Genomic DNA, 26,357 nt, shown 5'->3' with positions numbered 1-26,357 from the left:
CTTCCCTTTGTTCCCCTCTTCCTTTCCCCTTAAGAAACTTTTAGATGAATTGAAGAATCATGTAAGTAAAGGGAGACATCACAGGGTTCTGCCACACAATCCCAGGTAGTAAGAGCAGGTTGATGCTCTTCTATTATTTATGATTTGGTAAGAGGCAGCCCAAAGGGCCTCAAACACAAGCAGCATGTTGAAAGTGAAATTAATGTAATTCAATGAAAATAAGTTATTTCTAGAAGCAGTGAAAAGAACTGTTTGTAAGTCACAGTGTGAAAACTGTTTCATTTACAGATTGTCAGGTACGGCGCCTGGTAGTGAATCTAATTGTAAGAATGTAAGAGCACCAGCTGTCCCCTGTGTGCAGGTGAACTCCAAGACTTATGGAAGGCAGTAGGGCAGTGGTAACCTTTCTATCTAAATTTCTTACCTAAACAATTCTTTAAAACTTTCCTGCTTACCTCCCCTTGTTGCTTCCCTCTGCACTTAAAACATACCCTCACTTTGTACATCTATAACAAAGCGAGGCTGAAATGCAACTTTTGTGAAAAGTAAACAGCATGCCATCCCAGAAACTGATCTGGATAAGCAGTAAAATGACTAATACCAAAAGAGATTATCTTCATGTGGGACTTCATTGAATCTACTAACTAAAACAAACAATAATTTCCATTTATTTTTCTTCCTAATAAATGCAGCTGAAGATTTTGTTCAATACTGTGTCATCTTTCCAAGAGCCAGAAAATTAAGAATACTGTAGTGGGAATAGTTTGGTGCAGTACTATTAAAAATCTAGACTTTATTTCCAGAAAGATTTAAACTAAAGGCCAAATAATCAAATCCCTATTCATAAAGTAACCCTTCTGAGCACAGAATGGTTTTACAAAAAAATTACTGTGCTTTCCCCCTAAAGTTACTTTTCCTCTCAAGCTGCTAGTAGTTTGCTTGATTAACTAGAGTTATCCTTTATCCCCATTTCTTCACCACTATTGCTCATAATCAGAAATTTCTTATAGATCTTTCTTAGGAAAGATCACTAATTTGAAAGACTAATATGTAGATTAATACCTTTGGTAAATTCCATTCTTCCTGGTGAAGAATTAAGTTTCCCAAATGATAGATAGAAAGCCCCTTTTTTGTTTCAGAAACAGAAATCCCTCTTATAGCTGTGAGAATACCAAAGCCTAGAGAGGATTCCATGGTAAGTGCAGACCTGTGGAAGCACTAAATTCTTCCTGGCACTTCTACATTACCCAGCAGTGCATTTTATTTCTTGCCTGGTGAAAGAAAATGCTTGTGCTGCTCTAAAAATTATACAGCTTCTTCATATTTCTTCATGTCAGCTCCTACATTAACAATTCCCATTATGGTTAGCCACTTCCATACACCATCAAGCAAAATTGGGTCAAAAGGCCACACTAAACTATGAGTATTTTAATCAAAACAATATGGATTAAGGCCAGTGTAAGCCAGAACACTGTGGGTTTTTGGTTCCCCCTGCCCTTATCTTCAGCTATGTGAGAAGCCATTAAGGTAGTGTATCCATGATTAATCCTCAATAGTAATGTAAAGCTTAAGGTCTCTTCAGGAAAAGCCATGAGGCCTTTTGTTATAAAGTCACTGTACAGCAAGGCAAGAAAGGTCACAAAGTTAAGAGCCCTAAGTGTAACACAAGCCCAAGGTAAGGAACACACAGGGCAGCATTAAAAGCGCTGTAACCCTTGACACCTTTTCTATTTCTAATAGTGGAATAGGTAAAATGGTATCCCACTAAAATAAACACTGCTGCAGAAAAATACCTGTTTATCTGCAAAGTTTTAAAGACAAATTATGAAAAAAAATTTGGGCGATATAAGCCAGCATTTACCAAACTTGAGTAGTTTTTAATTTAAAAAAATAAAGTATTGCACTTTTGTGGTCTGTGTCATACTACATAAGTGTGGAAAAAACCCAAGATACTACCCTACTACAACGAAGAACAGGTTTGAGTCAGCTTTTCTGATACCAGTTTTGTAGTCTGCATGCTTAACTTGAGCTAAAGTAAGGGGTTTGAAAGCTGCTGGAAGCTGTACGTCACAAACCACTTTGCCTCAAACATGAAGACCAACCCATTTACTGGCATCTTCATAAATCATCTATGCAATAGGTACTACAACCATCTTTTGATATGATTCTGCACAGGTGGAAAAACAGGTGGAAAGCCAACCTCATGCGAACAGCCTCATCACTGGTTCAGCGGGCTGACAGCATCTCTCTGTAATGTACATGGAGCAACTTTGGAAAGTGGGCCTCATTTCATTTAAGGCAAAAAGGATAATATAAAATGCATTTCCCATTACTGAAGTGGTATTATTGATAGGTATAGTCATTATGGGACAAGCATCTGTGTACCTGAGGCAAGGGGATGAAAAAAAAAAAACAAAGGATGTAGTTATTCTACATCCACAATAGGCAGCTCAATCACGTTTGCCTACCTTTTGATCAAAATTAAAAAAGACACCACATTTTTTTTTGAGAAGTCAGCTTGTATTGAGATTATCTCTGTGAAAGCACCCGTAATACCCCAAGGTAGTACCAAAACAAAACAGATCAGTATTAGTTTTCTTTAAACTGTTAAACTTTATTATAAATTAAAATTTCTTTACAAAAAATTGCACATAATTGACCACTCTTAGGTTCTGATGCACTGGCATTTGCAATAGTTTCTTTAATCTTCAAGTTTAATAGTCTCTGCCATGAGTCCAATGCAGAAAAGGGCAGTAAGCAACCCTCTTAGAGCCTTCAAGTGCAAGAAGCATACTTGTGGCCACGGCAGTTACACTTTCCTTAAGAGCGGCTGCTTTTGTTTTAAATCCTGTAATGAAAAAGTCTCAAAAAAGGTTTAAAAAAGGAAAAACCCAAAATGGACTACTTGCTTTTTACTGTAAACACAGCCCAGTAAATTAATCCAAAACACATATCTCTCAGGCATCAGCGAGAGTGTCAAGTCAATCAGGAACAGCAAAACAAAGAAAATAGTAAATAAAAAGAAAACATAAAAAAATAAAGTCTGTCATTTTGATTAACTATACTTACGTAGATGACGTTATGAGAATCTGGCAGGGCCCAGAAGCAAGGCCAGACAGGGAGTTCATGTTTCCAGAAGGTGGTCATGTTAATTGCTTCCAGGTTCAAGGAAAGCAGATCGGAGACTTGATATGCTCAGCAATACTCATCTGCCTTACACAGATCTTAGGGCATGGATCAGCCTGAAGAACCATTCAACTGATTTTGGCATTTTATAGGACTTATGGCTGACCATACTGAGTGTTCAGTAATTCTTGTTTTCTGTTCTGTAAGTGTTTAAATTTAAAAGCTCATCTAGGCTGACTCCAACCTCTTGGCACTTGGAAACTAGTTTTCTCAGGTTATCAGTTTTACCTCCTCCTGATGCTTCAAACAAGAGTTGCTGAAAGAGAGGGGGAAGCAGATATAAGATTTAGCCAGAGCCTGAGCATCACCACATCTATGGATATGGGATATGCAGAAAATTTATATGAAACCTCAAACTGAATCATAAGGAGAAAACATTACATCTTTCCACAGTGTTGCACATAGAGGTAACTTCTGAAGGGCTCTCTGATATAAATGATGGACCTGCAAAATAAAGGTTAAGTATTAAAAGTCAGCACAATTTCATGCACTCAAAATGAATGATCTGAAGCACAAAAATCTCTTGCAATAATTTTTAAAATACTTTTGAGGTAAAGCATTAAATTGCTACTAAAAGCAAAGGCAAGTTTATGTCTGACCTTAATTCTGACCCTTGTATGAACATGATTAGTTACATGAATACATTGTATTTTTCTTCACAAGATTCTTGCCTCATTCATTGCACAGGATGGAACACATTCAGAGAATGAAGCAGCTTACTGAATATTTCTCTTTCACCACTCAATATGTAGTCTCAAGGTCTTGTTTATTGCATATCATCCCAATCCTGCAATAAAAATAACTGTTTCATGGGTTTTTTTCTTTCAGCCTCTATGTGTACTTTAACAATCAGTCTGAGTTTTTGCAATTCTCAAAGAAAATGGTTTTACCATTTTATTGTTCAAAATAGAGGACCAAAACATTTAATGCTAGTACTTACTCAAGTCTCCAACTACTGGTATCTAAAGTACCAGCTTCAATCAGAGTCATTAGGGGAGGTATTTGTTGGTATTTTAAATACTTGTACCCATTTTTATATTCTTTTAACAAACCTTTACATGACCTCTGAAGAGAATAAGTGACAGGTTCTCCAGGAACAGGAAATCCAGAATCTGAATCACAATTCAATTTTAAACCAATATCCTACTTGTTTACTAAAAAAATCTAGTTATCTGGAACAATCACTGATTTGTGTAAACAGTTTTAAGTGCTCACTACATCCCAAACTAAGACCCTCCTCCCCCCCGCCCAAAAAAACCCCAACTGCACTGTGTGTACCTTCTTAAGTGATTTTACCACATGCCGTATAGTTAGTGAGATGGTTGCAGAAGAAAACCATGCGATTTCTTCTGGGTGTAATCCAGCTACAATGTTTCACATATGCCTTCATTTTAATTGGTTCATTTTCTTTAAAGGCCCTCTTTTTGATGCATTTGAAATATATTTTTCTAACCAAACAAATCTTTTCAGTCACCAGCCTTTTCAGGGATCTTTTCAGTCACCAGCCTTACTATAGGCAGTGCCTTAAGATGTAGTCCATCTAATACAATGACTGAAGCAGGGATCTGTGACTAATTACAGATTACACCAAACCAACAGAGACAGAATTAAGGTTGAATAGGCAACCATGCCTTTGATATCTCCTGACTTTGAATTATTTGACCTTACAAACCAAATAACTCTGCTTGGGGGATGTTCTTCTTAAACATTCTAGGGGACAGCAAAAAAGGAAAGAAAATATTTCATATGCAAGTCTAACAATAGCCATGCCACCCCTTATGGATCAGTTAAGCTTTAACATGGATTCAAAAGAAAGACCACAGATAAAAAAAGAAGGATGCTAAGAAGTCACTAAAAGAATGACACAAAACAAGATACAGCAAAGAAGTTAGTTTAAAGACACCACAAGCAAGTGGTGAGTCACAAATCTAGGCCCTCATGATAACCCCCCAGCCCCAAATACATAGCATCCTTCCACAGGCAGAAGAATATTTTGATAGCAGCAATACCAGGAAGATCATTCTGTTTGAACTGAAATGTGATTCAGTTGCTGTGCCAAAAACCTCTTGTATTTGTATATAGTGATTTTTCCCTTCCCTAAGTACCAGTAAGTAACCTTGTTATTTTTGGAGAAAAAGAAATGATGTCTTTTGGGTGGTCAGGAACTATTCAAACTCTTTACATACACTCATTTGGCAGACCCACTCTTCCAACTACTTCACAGAACCAAAGAATGGTTTGGGTTTGAAGGGACCTTACATATCATCTAGTTACAAATCCCCTGGCATGGGCACCTTCCACTAGACCAGGTTGCTCAAAGGCCCATCCAGTCTGGAACACTTCCAGGCATAAAGTATCTGCATCTTCTTTGGGCAACCTGTTTGTGTCTCACCACCCTCATAGTAATTTTTCCTAATATCCAATCTAAACCTGTTGGTTTGAAGCCATTCCTTCTTGTCCTAGTACTACATGCCCTTGTAAGAAGTTCCTCTCCAGCTTTCTTATCTACTTGTAAAGACAGTCATTAGCATCTTTCAGCAAAACAAGTCTTTCTTCCCTCTACTGTATTTTAAGTTCTAGCAATTTCCTCCAGGTAAAAAAAAAAAAAAAATTAAAAAAAAAATCAAATAGGAGAAGAATACAGCCCTCTCAGTAAGGGAAAGATAAACAGAAACAGTATGCCCAAGTACTCATTCATTATACAATCCATTCTACCTTGCCTGTCAAAGACATTTCTCACACTTGAGGTAAATGTTGTGATGTTTATAAACAAGAATATTTCAACTGCCTAGGAATCTTGGTTTTACAGATGACCATTGCTTTGGATAAAGCCAAGATATGAGAAGTCTTACAGAATTTCATAATTACTCATTTTAGTACACTGTGTTGACTTACTTCTCTTTGTCCCATTAGAAAGCATTCGGCAGCAATGGCTCTGAGGAAAAGAAATATATACAAACATTTATTCTTGAATTATTTTAAGTGCCATTAGTGGCAGAATATTGACTGTGGAATGGAATTACTAATTCCTTGAGAAGAAACTGACTAAATTCCAATGAGGTTAATCTACATGAAAAGATAAAAATAGCCATTTTTTAAAAACAACCTTACATGAGCAAGACATTTCAGTTGTTCCCCATTATGAACAAACACTGAAGAAAAAGATCAGTTCAGCATCACTGGATAATGGAGAATACTGCTATTGTGATATATAAAGGGGAGGGGTAGAGAGGGGGGGAGACAGAAGTCAATAGTTGAATTTAAAAAGGCAACTTGTAAATACATAATTCATATTTATCTGCATAATATCCATTCACATAAGTTTCTCCAAGAGAGAAATTTCATTTCTCATTTTTAAGAAGTGACAGTACCTCTGTCTGCTGTAACAAACAGTTACTCTCTAAATAATAAGCTAATGAAAGAGAGGCTTCCAGTACAAGCCCAATTGGAAGGACATTTCAGATTTACCTTTGAGATGTAAACCTTATAAACAAAAGCAATATCTATGAAAACAGATGTATGATTGTTGCATTACATTTTCCAGATGGCCAGGCATGTTGGGATATTATATGTAAACATCTTGGCTTGTAGTTTCAGAATTTGAACATTGCTCTCCTCCCAGTATCGCAGAAGCAGTCTGTAAAAGGTATTCATGAGAAAGGAACACTGCTCTAATCACTTGGACCATAAAAGCTGTCCAAAGATACAAACACACTATACAAAATCTATTATACCTAATCTGAGCTGAGAATTGCAAGTAGGAAAAAACCCAAGCCACCATATACAATATTAACTGATCATGCTCTCAGAACAAAACAAAACAAAAATGTTAAAATACACTTTCAGAGAATAACTAAGAAGTATGAAATCAGAGAGAAAATATGATCTTGGCACATTACAAGATTACAAGTGGAATACAAATCCACTTTTAGCATGCACAAAGTAACTGCACATTTGAAAGGAGGTAAATTAGTTTTACAGTCATGTGGCTAGAAGTACTGTTTAGTCAGTTCTGCTCACCCATTTCATGCAGTATCAACATTGTTTAAGGGAGCTGCAAGTTCCATCTAGACAGAATCGCAACTTGGTTTAAAATTAAGTCATTCAACTTCATGTGCCAAAGGCAGGTATACTCTCCCCACGCCCACAACCACACATGCTCATTTCAAGTCTTGCTTTGAGTTCTTTGGGGTCATTGCTGATGATGAACAGTGTTTAGGGACTTTTCAAAACTACTCAAATACTCATGCATTCACTGCACCTGAATACAGTAAAACATGGACTCCCTAATCCTGGAAGAGCGCATTTTGAAATACTGTTCAAGTAAGAATCAGTGCAATGCTTACATTTACTGGTTCTTTTTCCCATAAGATTTTTTTTTAAATATTCGTTTCTCTTTGCTAAATAAATATCAAGTTAAGTGCTTAAGGTGCACTATTATAGACTGGTGTATCCATTTTTGTTTGTTCTATGCCAGAACTGTACTTGTAATAGATCAACAAGTAACAACAAGATTTTAACATATATCTGACATTTCTCTACACACTTGAAATTTTGACCACTTTCACTGATCATGTACAATGCAGAGCTAATTCCTGTATAATTATAACCTGTCTGTAGATAGAATAGAACCTTGTCAAATACAAGATTGAGATGATGTCAGAAGGCACAATATGCCTCAAGCAACATGCAATAATAGAGGAAGAGTTTTACTTCCATGGTAGAAAGCAAATCATGCACGTCTTACACAAAAAACAGTAGTTATGTTAACAGTCTGTTGGTCTTGATTATAAGTATTTTTACATACCTCAGTGCAAGTCCAGGATTAGTAGGCATGGTAGAACAAAACCGTTCCAAGGTTTTGGAATGCTGAGATTTTGGAATGCAGCTCAAATAAAAAAGAATTACCTGTAGAATTTGAATTATAAACATTAATCCACTTTATAGCTCTTACTTTGCTAAGAATACTGGAATGACAAACTATGAACACTACGACTAAAGGGAGTTGCCACCCTCAAACCTTATCACTCATGGGTACAGAAATCAATTTGTACAATAAAAAGTTAGTGTAAAGTTGCTAGCACCACATATTAGTCCCTCCAGCCTGCATTTAGTGAGCAAAGAGAAATGCACTGCATGTTAGCAAAATGGGATCCAGGATTTCTATAAGCTTTAGTCTGTTTGGGTAATTGCTCAACTTGTTTTTACTCATAACTTTACTCCTGTTTCTCAACGACTGTACTTTCCAAGAAAAAAATGACAGCGTAAATACTGTTTCCATCTGCCAGTATTATAGCTCTGCAGACCACTTGTGCTCAGCCATATCTGCCCTCCCTTATACATTTTCTCTTCTCTCTAGAAAAAAATAATTTGTCATTAACAGCTCTATTCACAGTGTTACAACATGGCATAAAGTTTCTCTTCGCCTTACACACCCTTTATTCAAAAGGTTGCTGCTAGGTACTCTTCTGCTCAAAACACTACTACCCTCAGACTGTTGCTTCTTTTCCTAGTAACTCCTAGCTTTCACAGTGTTCATATATTACTGGTGCTGTATTTGAACAAGTAGATTACAGGTACCTGCTAACAGGTCATCAGCCTCTGTTTAGTTTAAACTGTCCACAGATGCATTTTTACCTTATTATGAAACTCATAATTGGTCCAATAATCAGCAGTACTAAACGGAATTGGGTATCGTGTGGGGACTGTCACCAGACATCTGTTCACTAGATCAGTAAAAAGCTTGAATTCTTGAACTTTGTTGTTGGATCCAACAACTTTGCTATTGATAAAAACAAGGTAACTGGAAGAAAAAAGAAAAAAAAAATAGATGGTTCTGGTAGCCTTCACTTAATAGTTGAGATTAATTGACTTTCTTCCCTTACGAACTTACTCTAACCAAATGTTCTGAACAGTTTCCTGTTGCATCACTGCCCCCAGAGCTGCTTCATAAGCATCCAGTGCTTCACCGACACTCGCATGAATAGACTGGCACAAACTGTTTACATAAAAAGATAAAGTGTTGTATGTCACAAACAATACATGTTATTGCACACTAAGAGTAAGACACAATGAAGAATTTCCCATCCTCAGATGCAAGAAAAAACAGTGTTTTCAGTTTAGCAGTATCATGGACTAATTTATCAGTCAATTTATTAAAATGGGTAAGTCTCAAAAGCAGGTAACAAGGAATAATAAAGCAACCATGCAGTTTAAAATGCAACCCTTAAAAACAAATTAAATCTTAGGAATTATCTTCTATTCCTGTAAAGTACCCTTTTACTAATCCTTCTAATATGAATGCTCTAACTGCCACAGAATGGAGACAAGTCTTGAGTTTCTGTTTGAGCTCCAGAACAATACATTTCAAAGTCAGATTAAAGCCACTTGAGAAATAGTATCAGACTGTGGCAATAAAATTAGTGTTCTGAAACAAGTATTACCAGGATCTGGGGCAGAAACACCCTGATCATATCAGGAAAAAAAAGAAACTTGACAAGAAAAGTAAAAAAAAAAAAACCAAACCTTAATTTTGTTCAACAGCTTCTCAAAAAAACATACAGTAAGACCAACATACAGTACCTCGCCAAAGACAGAAGTAGACACATTCTTTGATCAAGACGTGGTGAACAATCCTTATTTCAAAGTGTAAAATTACAGTGGTAAAAAGGTAAGACTTTCACTAAGTCATGAGGAGAAAAAAAAACCCAAAAAAACTAACACCCTCATGAAAGAGATTACAGAAATACAAAGATTGGGCTGATGTTGCTACCTTGCTACAGAACCCTCCTGACTAGGGTCATATAATCAGAGTGGTTGATTCTACTTGTTTTCCCCAAGAACTACGCACTTAATCACCAATTGCTACTCTTTCTAAAAAAGCGAGTGTATACATTTGTGTGCACACGCACATGTACACACACTGTGATCTCCCCAAGCAAAACACTCTTACATGAGCTTTGAGGCTTTGCTGATTTCAACCTATTTTGAGTTGCTAAAAGTGAACTTTTACGTGTTTTGTCCTCTGTACCTGAAGAAAGAAAGGACAGATATGCAGGCCCAGATACCTAGACACTCACTGTAGCAAAACTGAAAGAGAGATACTCTGAAAGTAATTTAGCTCTGAAAGTAATTTAGGCATTTAATACAAGAGCACTAATTTCCCTTCTTAGAAGCAGGTGCTAAAATACAGGAGCACCTGAGCTTAAGACAAGGTCCCTTATGACTAAAGAGTGACCTCAAGTGTCTTAGTAACAACGCTTCTACTGTAAAAGTGCCAAACCCAAAACTGACCTTGTGAAGAGGTACTTTCTGTTAAAAAAAGGCATTTCAGTTGGTATTAATGAACAATACAAAAAGAAAACATTAAGATAACCTTTATATAAGGTTTAGATTAAGTTTACTTGAAAACCATAGATTTTACCTGTACACTGTCTACCAATTAAAAACTATAAGCAAGAGTGGTGAAGAAGTTCTGAGGAGTCCTCAATCAGTACGTGAAGCATTATCATCCTTGCCCCTTTTACATATCTTAAAAGCCAAATAACTACTTCTGAAGACTGACAAACCCAGACCATGAAGTCATAAACTTCTTAAACAGCCTAAGCCAACACTTCAGTAATCATAGTTATGTAACTAGTATAAGTTATAGATGGTTAGTACTTTGGTGTCTGGCAATCCTGTATACTGCTGCTATCAAAAGGAAGAAATGAAAAAAGAAGATTGTGTATACATGACAAAGATGTGTTCCTCTGCAATCTCTTGCAGAAGATCAGGTCAGTTTACTGTGGAGGGGTTTCTCTCCATGAAGAGCTGAAAAAGCGGGTCAAGGAAGGTGGGGAGACCAAGACTAAACAGAATGGGGAAACTATTGTAAAATAATAGGGAGACAACTGAAAGCCAGGAAAAAGAACAACACTACTAGCAGTAGCAACCTAAAACAAAAGTAAACCAAAAAAATCATTTTGAGATGAACACACCTATTACTGTTCCCATAGGTCAGAATTTCTGAAAGATTTCTCAAGAGTAGAATTTGATATGCAATTCAGTTTCATAAAATTATCTCCATTGTGAAGCAGGCTGGTAGGTTTTCTAAGGACTGGCAGATCCTTTACGGAAAGAACCCAAAGTGATACACCCTTAGGCAAATAATAAATACTCTGTTTTTTGAAAATGGAATTTACTCAGACCCAAGAGCTATTTCTCAGAAATTCTTTACGAAAATCTCACCAGTATATCTGCCACAGATATGGGATTTGCTGGTTAATAACATCATCCATAAGATGTTCTTTATAGAGGGGTGATGTAAATTCAATTGGCATTGGAAAATTCAAGAGATATCTACAAGAGAAAAAAGTAGCAGTAAATGAGAATATCATTCTACATAGAAGACTGCTACATAGATGTAACAATCAGTTCAAAAGTCCAGTTCATGAAAAATACTAAAAAATACACACTTTTCCTAGATTTAGTTTAATTCTAACTAGATACAATTTGTACAGAAAGCATTACATAGAAATATAGAAATAGTTAATATAGAAGGCATTTACTCCCTCATTATGTACAGAATTAAATGTTGACTTTTATCTGAGACTTTCCCTGGCCCAAGTAAAATACATTACGGCAGAATTGCCTACATACAATCAACTAGACTACGTTACCAATACTAAATTTCATGTAAACAAATGTAAGCAGGAATAAAATCTAATACCTAACTTAGACATTACAAAACCTCAGCTGCCTAAGCTTTAGCACAAAAGGTTTTTGCTTTGAAGGCCTTCAGAAGCATCTACTTTGGTCATAAGAAACTTGCATATTTCAAAACTTCAGTAAGTCACTCAATTAGGTGCTAAAATTCAAGTGGAAAATCATCAGGCTACATATCAAACCTGAGTCTTTTCATCAATAATAATCTGATTAATAGCATGCTGAACCTCTGGACTGAGCTCTTTTGCAAGTGCCTAAATAGTGTTTTAGATATGCAATTTTGGGCTCCCAGCTTTAAAGGGTGGGTGGGTGGATGGGGGGAACCAAAACCAACTTTCACATATATATGATTGATTTTTCATTGCCCAAATCCAGACTTTTAACTTGCTTGCTATTTTATCTTTAAATGTTCATAGGTTTACAAATTAGTGTCTATGCAAAAACAAGTATAACCAAGTATAAACAAGTATAAACCTTATATAAACATCATTCACTGAAGTTTTGGCAAATCACGCCAAGCTAAAAACCAGAAGAGTTTAAAAGTTCTAGACTATCTTCTTATTCAAGAAAATGCCAATATTGCCAAAATTTAAATTAAAAAAATACTCTAAATGTACCTTAAGAGATCCATGGGACCATGCTGTTGGCATGTATTCTCAAAGAAAGCTGCCACAAAGTCTTGCAACAGTGGAAGAATACTGCTTGATCTTTCCTGTTTTGTTGTTTGGGTTTTAAATAAAAAAAAAAATAAAATCAGACATCAATCTGAAAATGGTAAGAACAACTTAACCAAAATAAATAACAAGTGGTGTGCCTATCTCTGCAATGCTCCATTGTTTTCATTCTCTCAAGAATGAAGTCTAACTGGGTCACTCAGTAGGCAGTAGAAAAAAGCTGAAAAAATATTACGGGTTCTATTTTTACTTTCTGTTATTCTTGCTTAAGGATATTAACACTGAATTAGAACAATCTAAACTATAAATTTATGATTTTATATAATTTCTATTATTATCTTTTATCATTTCACTTATCTTCCCAATTATACTTCTCCCATCTACATAAAGGAGCACTAGATATTACAAAAATATAATTAAGATTAATCCATTTGATGAGTATTTCAAACAACACACAAAATCTAAATTTAATAAATCTAGCAGACCAACAAATTAGTTTTGGAGTGGAGTATTACCTGTGAAACAAGAAATTTACACAACCGATAAAAAATTTCTGCATTCTGAGGATTCTTCTCAAAAGCTCCAATCCACACCTTGTAGGCACTGTCACTCTGCTCCATCTGCAAATACAAGGTGGCCAAACTCTCCAAGAGCTGACAGTTGCTAGGACAGAGCTCCAACAAAGACCTGCAAAGTTCTGCAGCAGACTCCCACCTTAAAGAAAAGTAAAGATAAATTTTCAAAAAAAACCAGCTGAGTACTCCAGTCAAAACCATCTTGAAACAACTTACCTTTCAAGAAGTTTCAGCAAAGCTATCATGTTTCTGTAGAGAGGAAAGCAGACAGCTATTCTTTTGTCAGCCTCAAGGCTTTCATCAGTACACGTTTTGACCGCATCTTTAAAAGAAAAGTAAAAATTAAGCCTTTAGACCTCACGCAACATCAAAGTTATTTGAAGTTTTAACATGAAAAAAGTCTCCTTTAACATAATGAAAATACATAAGTGTAGAAAGATATTACTGAGAGTGCTGTTTTTGCAAATTATCAGAAAAAGACAATCTTTAGAAAAGCTGTCTTTACACTTATAACCATGTTGCAAGGACAAAAATCTTTCAGTTTCATCTCTTATTCATTTTAAAAACAATTTCCTACCAATGAAACACTAAAGCAATATTACAGACAGAAGCATATCATCATATTTAAAATCACATCCCAGGATTTCCAGCGTAGCTGCTGAAAGCTATTGAGACAAAAGCTAATATAGGATATTATTTTTCTTCTCTGTATCATAGTTATCCCCATTACCATGGCTACACTGCCTTTACTCCCACAGCTGGGTTATTCCATTGATCCTTGAGTATTTCCACACTGCATTAGCACCTGCAGCATATTCTCAGTGGCAACTCAATACTGCTGCTGGCTAACACACGAAGTACTGACATCTATAAATGCTACATAATAGCATTTGTCTGCTACTATAAAGTCTACCTGTGGTAGCAACACAAATCAAGAACTCAATTTCTTCTAAAATCTTCATTTTACATCTTTAAAAAAACCCCTATTTAAACTCTGAATTGAGATAAACACATGCATTTCTCTGCCTCTTTTAAGGAAATACACTAACAACATTCCAGGAAAATAACTTTGCAATAAACACATCCCTTTAAGAGGAGAAAGGGTAAGAAAGAATGATGACAGAAGCTTGGCTTTATGCTTGCTTAAGCCCAAGAAAACTAGCAGTCACAAGCCACTGACTGGTCTTTTTCTCTGAACTGTCATATTCTATCAAGATAAGGCTGTGGCTTCGAACCACAGACAAAAAAAACTCAGTGCGTTTGTTAAGGACATGAGAACATGGAGTTTCCTCACTGCTCCATTCAAATCAAAATTAAATATTCATTGGATTAATCCAATGGCTCAACGGAGTCATCAGCAATATTGCACTGCCTTGAAATTCTAGAAGTTGGATAATATTTCTTGATTTAAAACATGTATGAAGTAGATTACCTCCTTAAGCTTACCTTCAAACATAGCTAACAGTACATCAGGATCAGTCTTCACATCTTGAACTGTTTGCCATGGTATTAAAAATGGTTCTTTGTGTACAATCCTTGAAGGACTGACATTTGCTGGATCATAGAACTTGACTGGGAGAATACCAAATTCAATTAAATGTATGTAAGCCAGCCAAGCCAAGCAACGGTCACTTACAGTAAGGTGTTCTGATATCATCTTTTCATTTGCTGATTTTAAAGCATTCTGTAAAGGTTAAAAGAAATACATTATATTTAAGATTTAAGAACAGAAAAAGAAACAGGAAGAGTGAGTTTTAATATTCTCAAATCTTTTCCACAGAAAGGACAGGAACTAATTCTTTACATCAATCATCATCATATTCAGTTTATGTGAATGCATGACTATGCAAATCATATGGATGATTTCTAGGAATAGGTTCAGAAAAAATGCAGAAGGTTGTTACTGTGGAAAGAGAGACACTTTGAAAACATGCATCTCCCAACGTGTTCCATTTTTCTGATTAATTCTCCAGTTACTTCCAGTTCCGCAGAAGTAATACATTAGCTCTAGAGACAATTCATCTACAAGCTGGATTCAGCTTAATATATCCTACTAGGTTTTGTGGGTTTGGGGTTGTTGGTTAGTTTGGGGTTTTTCTTTATTAAGGTCTAGCTATAAAGCTACTAAGCTACAGCTAGTCAAAAATCAACTGAAGCGACCACCACCTCTAGACATACTGTTTTAAAAAATGTCTTGGAAACTTTACCAAGTACAAGGATAGTGTTTCAAATTTTTCAACTACTTATACACAAAGATAGAACAGTCCAGTTAAATCAGCAGATCCCACATAAAACAACTGGAGCAAGCAATTAGATAAAGTCTAAACACAAACTGCTCCTGAAACAGAACAGAATCTCATGACTAGTGATGTGTCAACATTTTTTGGGCAAAAGGCAGTATGGTCAAAGAGTGCACTTTCAAGGGAATGAATGTACTTGCAAATTTATACAAAATTCAGCAGGACACACATCCTGAAATAGATGAAAACTGATGTTTCAAAACAACTTCACTTATTCACTCTTGAAAATATTTACTTCAAAAAAATTGCTTTCAAATCTTCTAAAGAGACACACTGCTATTTACTCTGAAGTAGCAGCTACTTAAATACGGTTAAATAATCACTTCTCAAGACATTCTTTTCAACTACACATTCCAGATTATTATTAAAAGAAACAGAAAGTGTCAAAAAAGTGTTTGGCTTTGTGATTATGCATTGCAGAAAGGTAAGGGAAACCAATCTGTGTTATTCTCCCATATACTCTGGATTTCCATCTCAATTTGACAGAGAGTTTCTTCTCCCTCTGTTCTTTTTGGTAATTCAGAATTACATTTCTCAGTACATTTGGGGGAAGCCATCATAGTATTGCACCTTCCCACTCCAGCTGGAGCCAGACCAAACTGCGAGAGCCTCAAACCTCGAGTAACATGTCAGGCTGCAGCAAACAGGCATCACCTGCTGGGAGGAATAAAAACCTGCAACTGAAAGGACAGCAGCTCCCACTTTAGGGAGAGGATGATGTCAGCACTCCATCTCACCCTCAGCCACCACTTTTATTACCTACACAAAAATAACAAGTCACCTAAATTCTTTCTACAGTCACAGTTTTAGGCTGAGGTAACTCAGTGACTTTGGAGCTCATGAGAGCAATAAAATCTGATTTAAACAGTCTCCAGATTTGAGAAGCAGGGCAATACTGTTAGATAATATCATACTATGCTTTTTCCCAAGAACTACTGGTTTGATAATTTCTGTAGTAATTTTGAATACCTGAGGCAATACATTACTCAACAGGGCCTTCACTGCAAAAACTGCTCAATGACTTAGTGGAAGTCAGGAAATACAGCATGTCCCTAGGAATTATTTTGAAACATAGTGGTCTAGGCTATAAGCTACACAAACAAGGCAAAATAGATAAAAACCCAAAGGTATATCCAGATTTTACAATGGCATCATATCTCAAAACAGAATCCTCTATTTGCTGAAGGAATTCTCCTAGTGGAAGAAACAATTCTTCTCAAGTTGAAACTATCAGAGTCACAGGCATTAAAAAGGTGAAGGTATGAAGACACTCCTGGGGTGTAACTCAGGAGTTACCTGCAGCAGAATAAGAGCATTCTGATGTCTTCCTGTAAACAGGCTTAAGTGAACCCTGTAGAGGAGAGTCTCCAGCAGCTGAAAGGACACAAGATTCGGATTTTCTCCTCCCCTCGTCACATCCATTAGGAACTGTAACATCCTCCCACATACATAGTCTTTTCCATCAAAGGAATTCTCCAAATTCAAAAACTAGGGAGAAATAAGTCACATTAATAATAACAATCAGAATACAAGTAAAACTTATAAGCCAATGTTTAAAAATTGCAGAAATCAAAGATTTTGAATAGTGTCTTTCACTATCTTATGAACTGTATTTCCCTCCCTCACACCAAATTTTCACATTAAACCTCAAAATATACCACTTTTAATACATGTAAGAAATAATAGCCAATTTTTGCAAAGCCTAAGAAACAAAAAATAAGCAACAAAACATCTTGATTTGAAATAACTTTTATTACCTGAGGAAAAGTGATGATTTCTACAAATAACCTGCAAGCAGAACTTGAGTCGCTTCATTTTCTGAGCAACTTCTGAGTTTTCAAAAAGCTAAAATGCTTTTCATTTCACACTTTCCCTGTCATATGTACTGGCTTTCTACAGTAGAAAATGCACACTTACAGGAACATTTCACATACGCTTTTTTTTTTTTACTTACTGTCCACCAGATTTGATAAGAAGGAGCATATTCCACTGCTGTTTCACACATTTCCTGTATCTCCTCCTTGGTTCCTCTTTTTGCGAAAAGTCTGAGGTAATGACACCAAATTTCAGGATTTTCTTTGTTGTTCTCAAGGGCTCGAGCCAAAACATTTAAAGTAGAATCTAAACACTCAGATGATGAGCTGTAGAAGTTAAAAAGAAAAGCACTCGCATCACCTGTGTTGGTATAATGACTTACACAATATCAAATATGAAAATGAACGCTTTGAATTAGAGTGGAAGTCATACACACTTAGCCATCTTTTTTTTAAAATGTATTGTCCTTTACTATCAAAGTTTCAGTAGGTTTTCACCCTTCAAAGCTTATTACGTGCAATTATCACAGTGCACAGAAATACGAGAGAAATAGGAAAAGAGTGCCAATTCAAATAAGAGTCCAGTTTAATGAAAATGGGTAAGATTCATCTGTAAGCAAAGTTCTCAAGCTGCAAGCATATAAAGGCATTTACATTGCACAGGCTTAAGAACTTCAGTAGGAATTTCAAAGGTATAGTAAAGTAAGTTATTATATTTTTGTTACATATTTACTTTCTACAGTCATTAAACATAAGCATGTCATACAGGTTCTCTGCCTCTAAACCATTTAAAAAAATGAAATTTTACTTTCTGAGATAACTATCATGAGATGACACCCACAAAGTAATATTTGTTCAAATAACTGACTATACTGCAAACCACAAAGCTGAGCTTTAATTCATAGACAAACTTGCATAAAACCACAGAATGCTTCTGAGGCCACATTTATTCTGAAAACATCTTTTGAAATTATTTTGCATAGACAGAGAGGAAAAGAAGTCCCAAAATAAAAGTAATAGAATTAACTGTAAGTCTGAAGCTTTCCCAACCCCTTCTATCACGACTTTCACCTACCACACCACTCAGGTTTCTTCAGAGTACTGAGAGAGAAGGTGACTGTTTAAAGAAAAGGATGCATTGTTTTCCATTAGGTTTTCTCCCTTCTTTTCTTGGTCTTTTCCCAAGAACACTTAAATATAAAAGTGTGCTCTTCTTACACTGCCACTTGCTGGTAGTATTTTCCTTTGAGTACCAGCCTTTCCTTCTATTGTTCAGGCACCTACTGATACAGTTAAACTGATCTTTTGCTACCTTTTCCATTATCTACAGTTTAAACGAGGCTTGTAAAGCAGAGCTGCTCCTCTCCATTCCCTGTTGCAGTTGCTTGAGTCAGTACCTCATTATTAAAACTGAAGTCAATCATCATGATGGATGAAACCATCATGACAGAATTCCCACTGAAATGATGTGACTGCCAACAAAAACGTGGTACCCTGTAGTATAATTTTAAGGAAGAGAAGCTATAGAAACTTAGAAATCCAAAAGTTAAAAAATATAAAATAAGAAACCGAGCACTCAATTGGGCCATTTCTACAGGGATAAAACCACCTAGCAGAACTGTTCTTATAAGAAAGCTTTCTGATGAAAGTAATTTCAAACATTATTCCAACCATTCACTCTGTAGTAGAGGAGTAACCGATTTGCGTTTATTGGTCCACTACTTGACCACTGGAAGTACAACATTCCACTGTAATCTTAAAACACGTTAAGTTGTGCACTTTTCAAACATGAAATATTATTTCTCCCACACTGCTTTCCATCACCTTCCATTCTAAATCAGAATCCACCCAAAGATAGACCATCAGTGCAATTTATTACTCATATGCAATACTACGTACAGCAGGAAATCTGATCTAATCTATTTTTTAATCTGCTCTTAAGTAATTAATTATTTGTGGTGCTGTTAAAGAAAATTCTTTAATATCAAAAAGGAAACTTGATCATAGCAGTATGGTTAAATCAAACCTAAATGCAGCAAGTGTCTAAAATCCAATCTAAAATGCAGGAGACATACCCTTCATTTTGATTCAAGTATTTATATGCAAGTTTAATCCAAAGCTGTACATCACAGGGGTTTTCTTGGACACTTGCTTCCAAGTTGGAAATGTCATCAGTCTCACTTGTAAAATACCGGACATCATCTGGAGTGACCACGGCATCAAGCACTGGAACTCTTTTTTTATGTTCTGTGGGATTTGCTGCAAAAAGTATTAAAAAAAAAAAAAAGTTTATTTTCAAAACAGAAGTGACCTGTAAGATCAGAACTCACACAAGAGGTGCATTTATATATTTCAAATAGAGCTACTGACCAGAGCAAAATATGGTTATTTCAACATCCTTTAAAACTTAAAACCATGCTGTTTGTAGAGAACTGGTTATATTTCAAATGTGAAGAAAAAAATAAATAGCTCTAAAAGGCTGACTTGATCAAGAGACATCAACTAAGCCTGTTATTTCGGCAGCATTAGGAACTGGACCCATTTGACAAAGAAAAATTCCGAGTCTCTAAAAATCCTTTTAGAGGATTTGCTAACAAATCCAAAAGCTCCTACTTGCATGAGTCACATGTGAAACACTGTCGTGTTACTGATACTCTAGCAAGCTTCCAAGTCTCAAATGCTGCTTACCAGCACTTTTTTAACTGCTGACCTCACACCAAATTGTAACTCTGTAAGAATTTAAGATAACTGAACACACGAGGTTATCTTAAGGGTTCAGGGTGGAATAAAAATTTAAAAAAATCCTAATGATACACAGACAAAGCTGAAACATTCTAGGGAATTAGTTCCTTATGCTCCTTTAATAACAGGTAATTAGAAATTCCACCTTTATTTCCAGTCACATATTACAAGAAAAAAGAATCTGGTATAAATACAACCGACTTATATCAAACTTTACCCAAAAACGTATGGAAAATAAAGTTTGCGTGCAGGAAGTATAAAGCCAAGAGAGCTATTAAAATCACTAGTTTTTTCAAGAACTACTTAAGAAAATCAGGAGTTTGGAAGAGGCTGATAGGTATTTTCCTTCAGTGCTCTTTTTCATTCAAGCCACACATCCAGATTACCATATTTAATAGGTCCAACAAACTGCTCCTCTTCACTGCTGCTACTATCTAACAGGGGTTTTCTCCAGTACTTTGGCCTCCACTTCCTTTTCTCTTTCCATGTTGTATGTGGAGGTGCTGTAAACAAAGTAATAGAAATTCTTTTCCTTTTCTGTATTCAAGAACAAAATGGTTTTAGATTTAGAATTTAGATTAAAAGATTCTATGAGTACAACACAAGTGTATACATTTCAATACTACTTATTTAAAATTTATTGTGATCAAGGGCATAAGTGATTTCTACAAATTGCACTCCAAAACTATTACATTATTGCCTTAAAACAAATTCTGCTGCCTTTAACTTACCATAATCAGTATTTATAATACTGAGGTAAACTAAGCAACAAAAAAAATATTCTTGATTTCCCAAATCACCAAGGTACTTACATAGTTTTAAGAAGTTTATATATATATTGTATTTCATCTACCAAGTTACTTACTGTGACTTTTACTCTCATTGACATTGCTGGCCAGAAGAACAGCCATCTGATCCACTGACATACGGTCTCTGTTTATACCAAAAAGTTTTTCAACATATTTTTCTGAAACAAGAATATTTGTAGCTTAGGTAAATATATAAATGAAAACATTCAAGTAACTTAACAGCAATTCAGCACAATATATGCTAAATTCATAAAATGTGACTGCTTCAAGAGGTATGGTAATTTAACACACTAGCACAAAGAAATGAAAAAATAACTAAGTTCTCTTTGGTAACTTGCCTATATGGCAAAGGCATTGTTATGAAATTCCAGCTCCACTGAAACAGATCAGTCCAGTAGTTAAAAAACTGAGGAAGGAAAGAGGGAAAGATTCCATGTTCATTCCTCCCCAGTCCCAGTAATAAAAGTATTGCTTTATTGAGTGAAATATTCCTCAGATCAATGATTTTTTTTCTTTTTGTAAAGACACCAAGGTTAATTAACCACTACAAAGGACTGAACTGGACAACTGAAGAAACCTACTGTTTCACATAATTGTAACTTATATATTGCTTCACATCAAAATCCTTGTGCTCAGGGCTTTTAATGAAAGCCATTTCCTTCAGAAGCGAATCTTTGGATACCAAAGTGAACAAAAGACTCTTAAAAACCTGTGGCAGTGCTGATCTCCTCATCGGTGCTTTTTTCTGAGCAGCCAATCAGTTCTAAATTGTAAGACAGAATATCCTGAAACAGCTGCTTGCGGTTGAGAGTGCAATCTTTCATGTGTTGCCTAAAATAAACAAATAAGCAATTAATACATTAATCACAGCAACAAATTATTAAGAAAGTTTGTTTTAGTGCACAGTTGGGTGAGGCATAAAGAAAATGATACCCACAGAAAACACTACAGCTTGCTTTGACATTTTGGTCAAATATATCTAGGCCTTCTCTAAACTTAAGTCTGCATCAGGAACTTAATCCTAGTCCCCATTATTTCACTTACTCTTTAAAATACATGTCTATACACTCATTTTGCAATAACACAAAACCACAGTATGTAGAACTTCACAGTTCAAATAAGGCAGTTACAAGAATTAGATATCACTTTTTATTTAGAAGAATCAAATGATGGTTTGATGACAACAGCTAAAAGCTGATCCAGAAGAGCTAAAGTTCACTCCTATTATATTTTTCCAGCAATTATAAGTTTCCAAATTGAGTTTAATCCTAACCAATTCATATCCACTTTTAAGTGCACAACACTGTTAAACAAGTGATTTTTAAAATACAATTTAACTCCAGTCTTCCAAGAAATAAATTTAGCCAGTATTTTCCCAGAAAACTAGAATTACTCTTCTACGATAGTATTATTTTTTTAATTATGTATTTGGTGTATGCTTTTCTTCTCTAGTGTGCTTAACAGTATCAACCACTTCCTAAGGTTCTATGATAGCCTGAAGTTATGAAGCTATGAAGTGAGACCAGTCTCATCTGAATTACTAGGTGACCAAAAGATGAAATATTCTTTAATAGGCTATACTACTTTTCTAAATATACATCTAAAGAGCCTCCTTTTTCTTCATGGCTTAGATAGAAATGGGTTTTTTCCCTTCCAACTAAGTATCTGCAATAGGGTATCAAAAAATAACCTTGCCCAGAACTCGTGCATATGATCATATATCCAGACCTTTTAAAGAAACGAAAACCATGCTTATTTCGGACAGTCAGAAATCAAGAAGAAAAGTATAGTTGAAATTAAGAAAATTAAAGAGAACTCACCACTGACAGTCATCATCATTACATGTGCCTGTTAAATCAAAACGGCAGAAACACTGTTTTGGCTCAATCATATTGCTATACGTTATTGAACTGAGGTACAGTTTTTCCTTGGTTCGAAAATATGGACTAAACCTAAAATGAAAGAGCACATTATTGTGATGAAGTGTACAAGGCAAGACATCAGTTCTCTAAAAAAAATAATCAAAGCTCAGTTTCTCTGTATTAAATCTCATTATTTCCAAAACCATGCTACTAACCAAAAGCATCATTAACCTACAAGTTAAGAAGAAGGTAAAGAAAAAGTGGAAGAGGAAGAGAACACCACAGTACTTCTCAATCTAAATAAGTTCTGCTCTAGTATTCTCTTCTTTAGGTGCAGAACTTCATTCATATGAAAACAGGAAGTGTAGTCATGACCCAGTACGGAAAGCAAACAACTGAAACTGTATTTCAGTAGTTTCTAGAAAATCTCATGCTCTAGGCAGCCTAAGATCGACATCAAATGAAAATGTAAAGAGAATTGTTAAAGATTAACCTGAAGAAACAGTGAACAGATTTTACAATGTGTAAGCAAACAAAACTCAGTCTGAGTTGAGCAGACTAATGCTTATTTTAGATCTTGAGCTAAAGTTTGACTATGTCAACTTCGGGATTTCTAGTTCCTTCAGGAATTGAAGTAATAACCTACACGAAGTTAAAAAGAATACTCATGTAAAGATGGCATCCTCCATCTTTCTCTACTTAAGAGCATAGAAATAAAAAACTTGAAGCATATGGTAGGATTCAACTGCTCCATTGTAAATTCCAGACTTCTGTTTTCTCAAATTTGATGTGTAGGAACAAAATTCTCTTTAGTCAAAAAACAGATGTGCCAAATTGATTACACTTGCAGGTGTTAATGTCAAGTCAGGATGAATCACTGTGCTCATGCCTTTTTCCACTGAGCAGGAATCCAAAAATAGATGACTGGATAAATCTCGACTCAGACAATGTAAATCCTAGCCAAGTTCAGAGACGGCATAACTGAAATATGCTTCTTGGATTTACATATTCATATTGGATATAAAAATCCTGTTTTCAAATGTTTAACTACTTTTTTTAATTTAGTTATATCAAGCAGCATGCAATGCAATGTAAAAGCAGCATACTGCACAAAAACAAGGGACTTGTACATACCAGAAAATGTGACTAAAATCATTAGATTCCATAAAATAGACAAAATTGTTTAAGGATAGTCAAGTTTGTCACTACGCCTAATCTTTCTGTACATGCCTGGGTATCTAGGAAAGAGCAGTGATGAATACTTGAACAAGAAAACAGACACAAGTCAAAGAGCTACAGTCTTTGTACCTGTAGGATTTAAATACTAGAAGAGGACTACGATATGGTCCAAATGGAAATGGTTTCACTTCGGTTTGTTTATTTTGAGATGTAAGAAAATCCACATCCACTGAAATTTCCTAGGAAACAGATAAACAGATACACAGTAGTTGCAACACCACCTAATAAAGACAAGTTTCCTGTTTAGTTGTAAAACACTTACCTGACCACACAACAGATCTTCCTTAGGTACTATAGAGGCAGTACTTGTCAGCAGCAGCTCTTTCAAGCTGTCAGCTTTAGCATAAAGTTTTTTCAGTTCATCAATATTCAACCCAAGGAAGAGCTCAGGCTCCTCTGAAGCCTTTTTAGAAACTTTGTTTATAGTTTCTTGCTTTGGAGTGTCCATGTGTTTAAGATTTGGTTTAGTGAAAGAATTAGATTCTCTGAAAGACCTCCTTCGTTCTCGGTTTGAATTAGACAGAACTTCATCATCAAAGTAATTTTCTTCACTGTCCAAAGTCAACTTGTCCTGTGTAAGGTCATGAAGTGATGGTTGAGGTAATGTAAATTCAGATTCCTCTTCTGCATGAGGTGTAGCATTTGATTGTTCCTTGGTTTGAAGTGCACGGGCTTCCTTCAATTTCTGAATTTTAAGAGCATATTCATACTCTAGTTGTTGAAGTCGTTTTTTCTCTAGTGCTATCAATTCTGCTGAATGCTTTTTCGGACTTGATGCAGGGGAGGTCTCCAATTTCAACATTTTGCTTGGCTGAAAAGAAAAAATTCCTTTTATTTCATTTTCTCATCTACTGATTATTGACAGGAAGTAAAAAATAGACAAAATGTTTAATTCAGAATTTATAAAAACATATTTTAAAAAGTCGTGCCTGAAGATTTCAATAAACAGCAGAAAAACCATAAAAGAGTTTGTCACAATTCACTGGCAGGCTTGCAGGTTTTGCGATAAAAGTCAGCCTACATAATGTACAGGCTTAAACAGAAGTTTTGGCCACACTTAAAAGGTGAGCTATAAAGCAAGTATATACAGTGATGTTGGGAGTGCAAACACAAAAATTTACAAAAATATTTTAGCCTTGTTTTTCTGCATTTTGTTTTCAAAACAATATCAGAGCCTCTCTTCAGCAACTTTGCTTGATAGTTTTAACAAAATCATTGATGCCTATAGACAGTAAAGTACTTCCTGCCTTCCTTCACAGGAACATAGCTCCTCTTATTTATCCATGCACAGCATTCCCCTACCATAGAAATGTAGGCTTTGAACAGTTTTCTTTCTGAACTCATTAATGCCTTTTTTGTTGAATCCTCAAAAATGCATACAACCATTAGGAAGATTCCCTGCAGTGCTTTTGAAATGTTTTCCTAAAATTCCATTTGAATTTTCTTAATCAAAATTGCTACTCTTTTTCAAGTACAGTTTCATTTAAGAGCACATTGACTTACTCCAAGATGATCTTGCTCTAGCTTCCGTTTCCCAATTTCCTTACTTGCTACCGCTTTTGCTCGAGCAAGTTCTTCTCCGTATTTCAGTGCCAGAGCTTTTTTTACTGTAACTCGCTGTTGAACTTTATGAATCTTAAAAAATCAAATAAACAAACAAAATACTACAGTAAGGTGCAAATTTACAGATATGACCACATAATAAAATACAATTAGATGAATCAATGAAATATAATATAACTACATGCGAATTAACGGTTAATTCTAAGAAAGCCTACTGCCTCCAAAAATCAGGCTTCCCATTTCAAGGTTTCCAACTCTAGGAAACAGAAATATTTCAGAGTGCAAGTTACATGTTCCTGAAGCCTCTTGAGAAACGCCTTATTAGCATTCAAGATCTTCTCTGTTGCTTGCAGCTGTTCAGCCAGTTTGTTAATTTTATTTTCAGCAATTCGAACATTCTCTCTCTTCTTGGCCTGTTGTTGCAATAAATTTTTCAAGACAGATTCATCCTTCATCAACAGCATTCTAGAAGTAGAAAAGGCACATCGTAAGATTTTTTCCAAAGGGGAGCTGCTCACAGTTATCATTGCTCCTCTGAAACCCCACTTATTTAAAAACACAGCTCTCCTCACGCAGCAACAAACAACAACTGAAGTTTCTCCAGTCTTTCAGCATCCCAAGTTCAGCATGTCAGTATAATGCAGATGAAAACATTCTAGTTACAATGACAAGGGAAGGAATGTATGTATGTATCTTTAATACTGTTTTTAATATTATGACATCCAAAACACACATGTTCTTGCTTTCTGTAAAGTAACAACCCAGTTCCTCCTTAGGACGCATACGCACATGAGCAGATTAGAAGCCATAATATTATGCCACAATAGTAGATAAATACAAAAAGCATTAAATGCATTAAAGGAAGCAAGAAAAACACTTGAGTAGAT

The 26,357-nt window shown here is 35.5% G+C and overlaps 1 protein-coding gene across 1 annotated transcript in view; it reads right to left on the bottom strand.

Annotated features, from left to right (window-relative positions):
* Window positions 1-2,589: 2,589 nt before the first annotated feature.
* The window catches only part of ZFC3H1 (zinc finger C3H1-type containing), a 52,754-nt gene continuing 28,986 nt past the window's right edge, over window positions 2,590-26,357 (bottom strand). Inside the window, exons 14-36 of the mRNA XM_029963511.1 lie at window positions 25,761-25,935; window positions 25,411-25,542; window positions 24,170-24,718; window positions 23,977-24,086; window positions 22,627-22,758; window positions 21,516-21,637; window positions 20,863-20,964; window positions 20,384-20,500; window positions 19,331-19,514; window positions 17,396-17,582; window positions 16,738-16,929; window positions 14,588-14,825; window positions 13,358-13,463; window positions 13,082-13,280; window positions 12,510-12,604; window positions 11,416-11,526; window positions 9,080-9,184; window positions 8,824-8,989; window positions 7,994-8,094; window positions 6,722-6,823; window positions 6,082-6,121; window positions 3,568-3,630; window positions 2,590-3,442 (exon numbers count right to left, since the gene is read on the bottom strand). Coding sequence (XP_029819371.1) covers window positions 3,305-3,442; window positions 3,568-3,630; window positions 6,082-6,121; window positions 6,722-6,823; window positions 7,994-8,094; window positions 8,824-8,989; window positions 9,080-9,184; window positions 11,416-11,526; window positions 12,510-12,604; window positions 13,082-13,280; window positions 13,358-13,463; window positions 14,588-14,825; window positions 16,738-16,929; window positions 17,396-17,582; window positions 19,331-19,514; window positions 20,384-20,500; window positions 20,863-20,964; window positions 21,516-21,637; window positions 22,627-22,758; window positions 23,977-24,086; window positions 24,170-24,718; window positions 25,411-25,542; window positions 25,761-25,935 — 3,466 coding nt within the window. The 3' untranslated portion in view covers window positions 2,590-3,304. The remainder of the gene's footprint in view (window positions 3,443-3,567; window positions 3,631-6,081; window positions 6,122-6,721; window positions 6,824-7,993; window positions 8,095-8,823; window positions 8,990-9,079; window positions 9,185-11,415; window positions 11,527-12,509; window positions 12,605-13,081; window positions 13,281-13,357; window positions 13,464-14,587; window positions 14,826-16,737; window positions 16,930-17,395; window positions 17,583-19,330; window positions 19,515-20,383; window positions 20,501-20,862; window positions 20,965-21,515; window positions 21,638-22,626; window positions 22,759-23,976; window positions 24,087-24,169; window positions 24,719-25,410; window positions 25,543-25,760; window positions 25,936-26,357) is intronic.

Source organism: Manacus vitellinus, unplaced genomic scaffold (genome assembly GCF_001715985.3).
Source record: "Manacus vitellinus isolate BGI_N305 unplaced genomic scaffold, ASM171598v3 scaffold_5_pilon, whole genome shotgun sequence".
In the NCBI taxonomy this organism is placed as follows: domain Eukaryota; kingdom Metazoa; phylum Chordata; class Aves; order Passeriformes; family Pipridae; genus Manacus; species Manacus vitellinus.
This window is presented reverse-complemented; position numbering and strand designations above follow the sequence as displayed.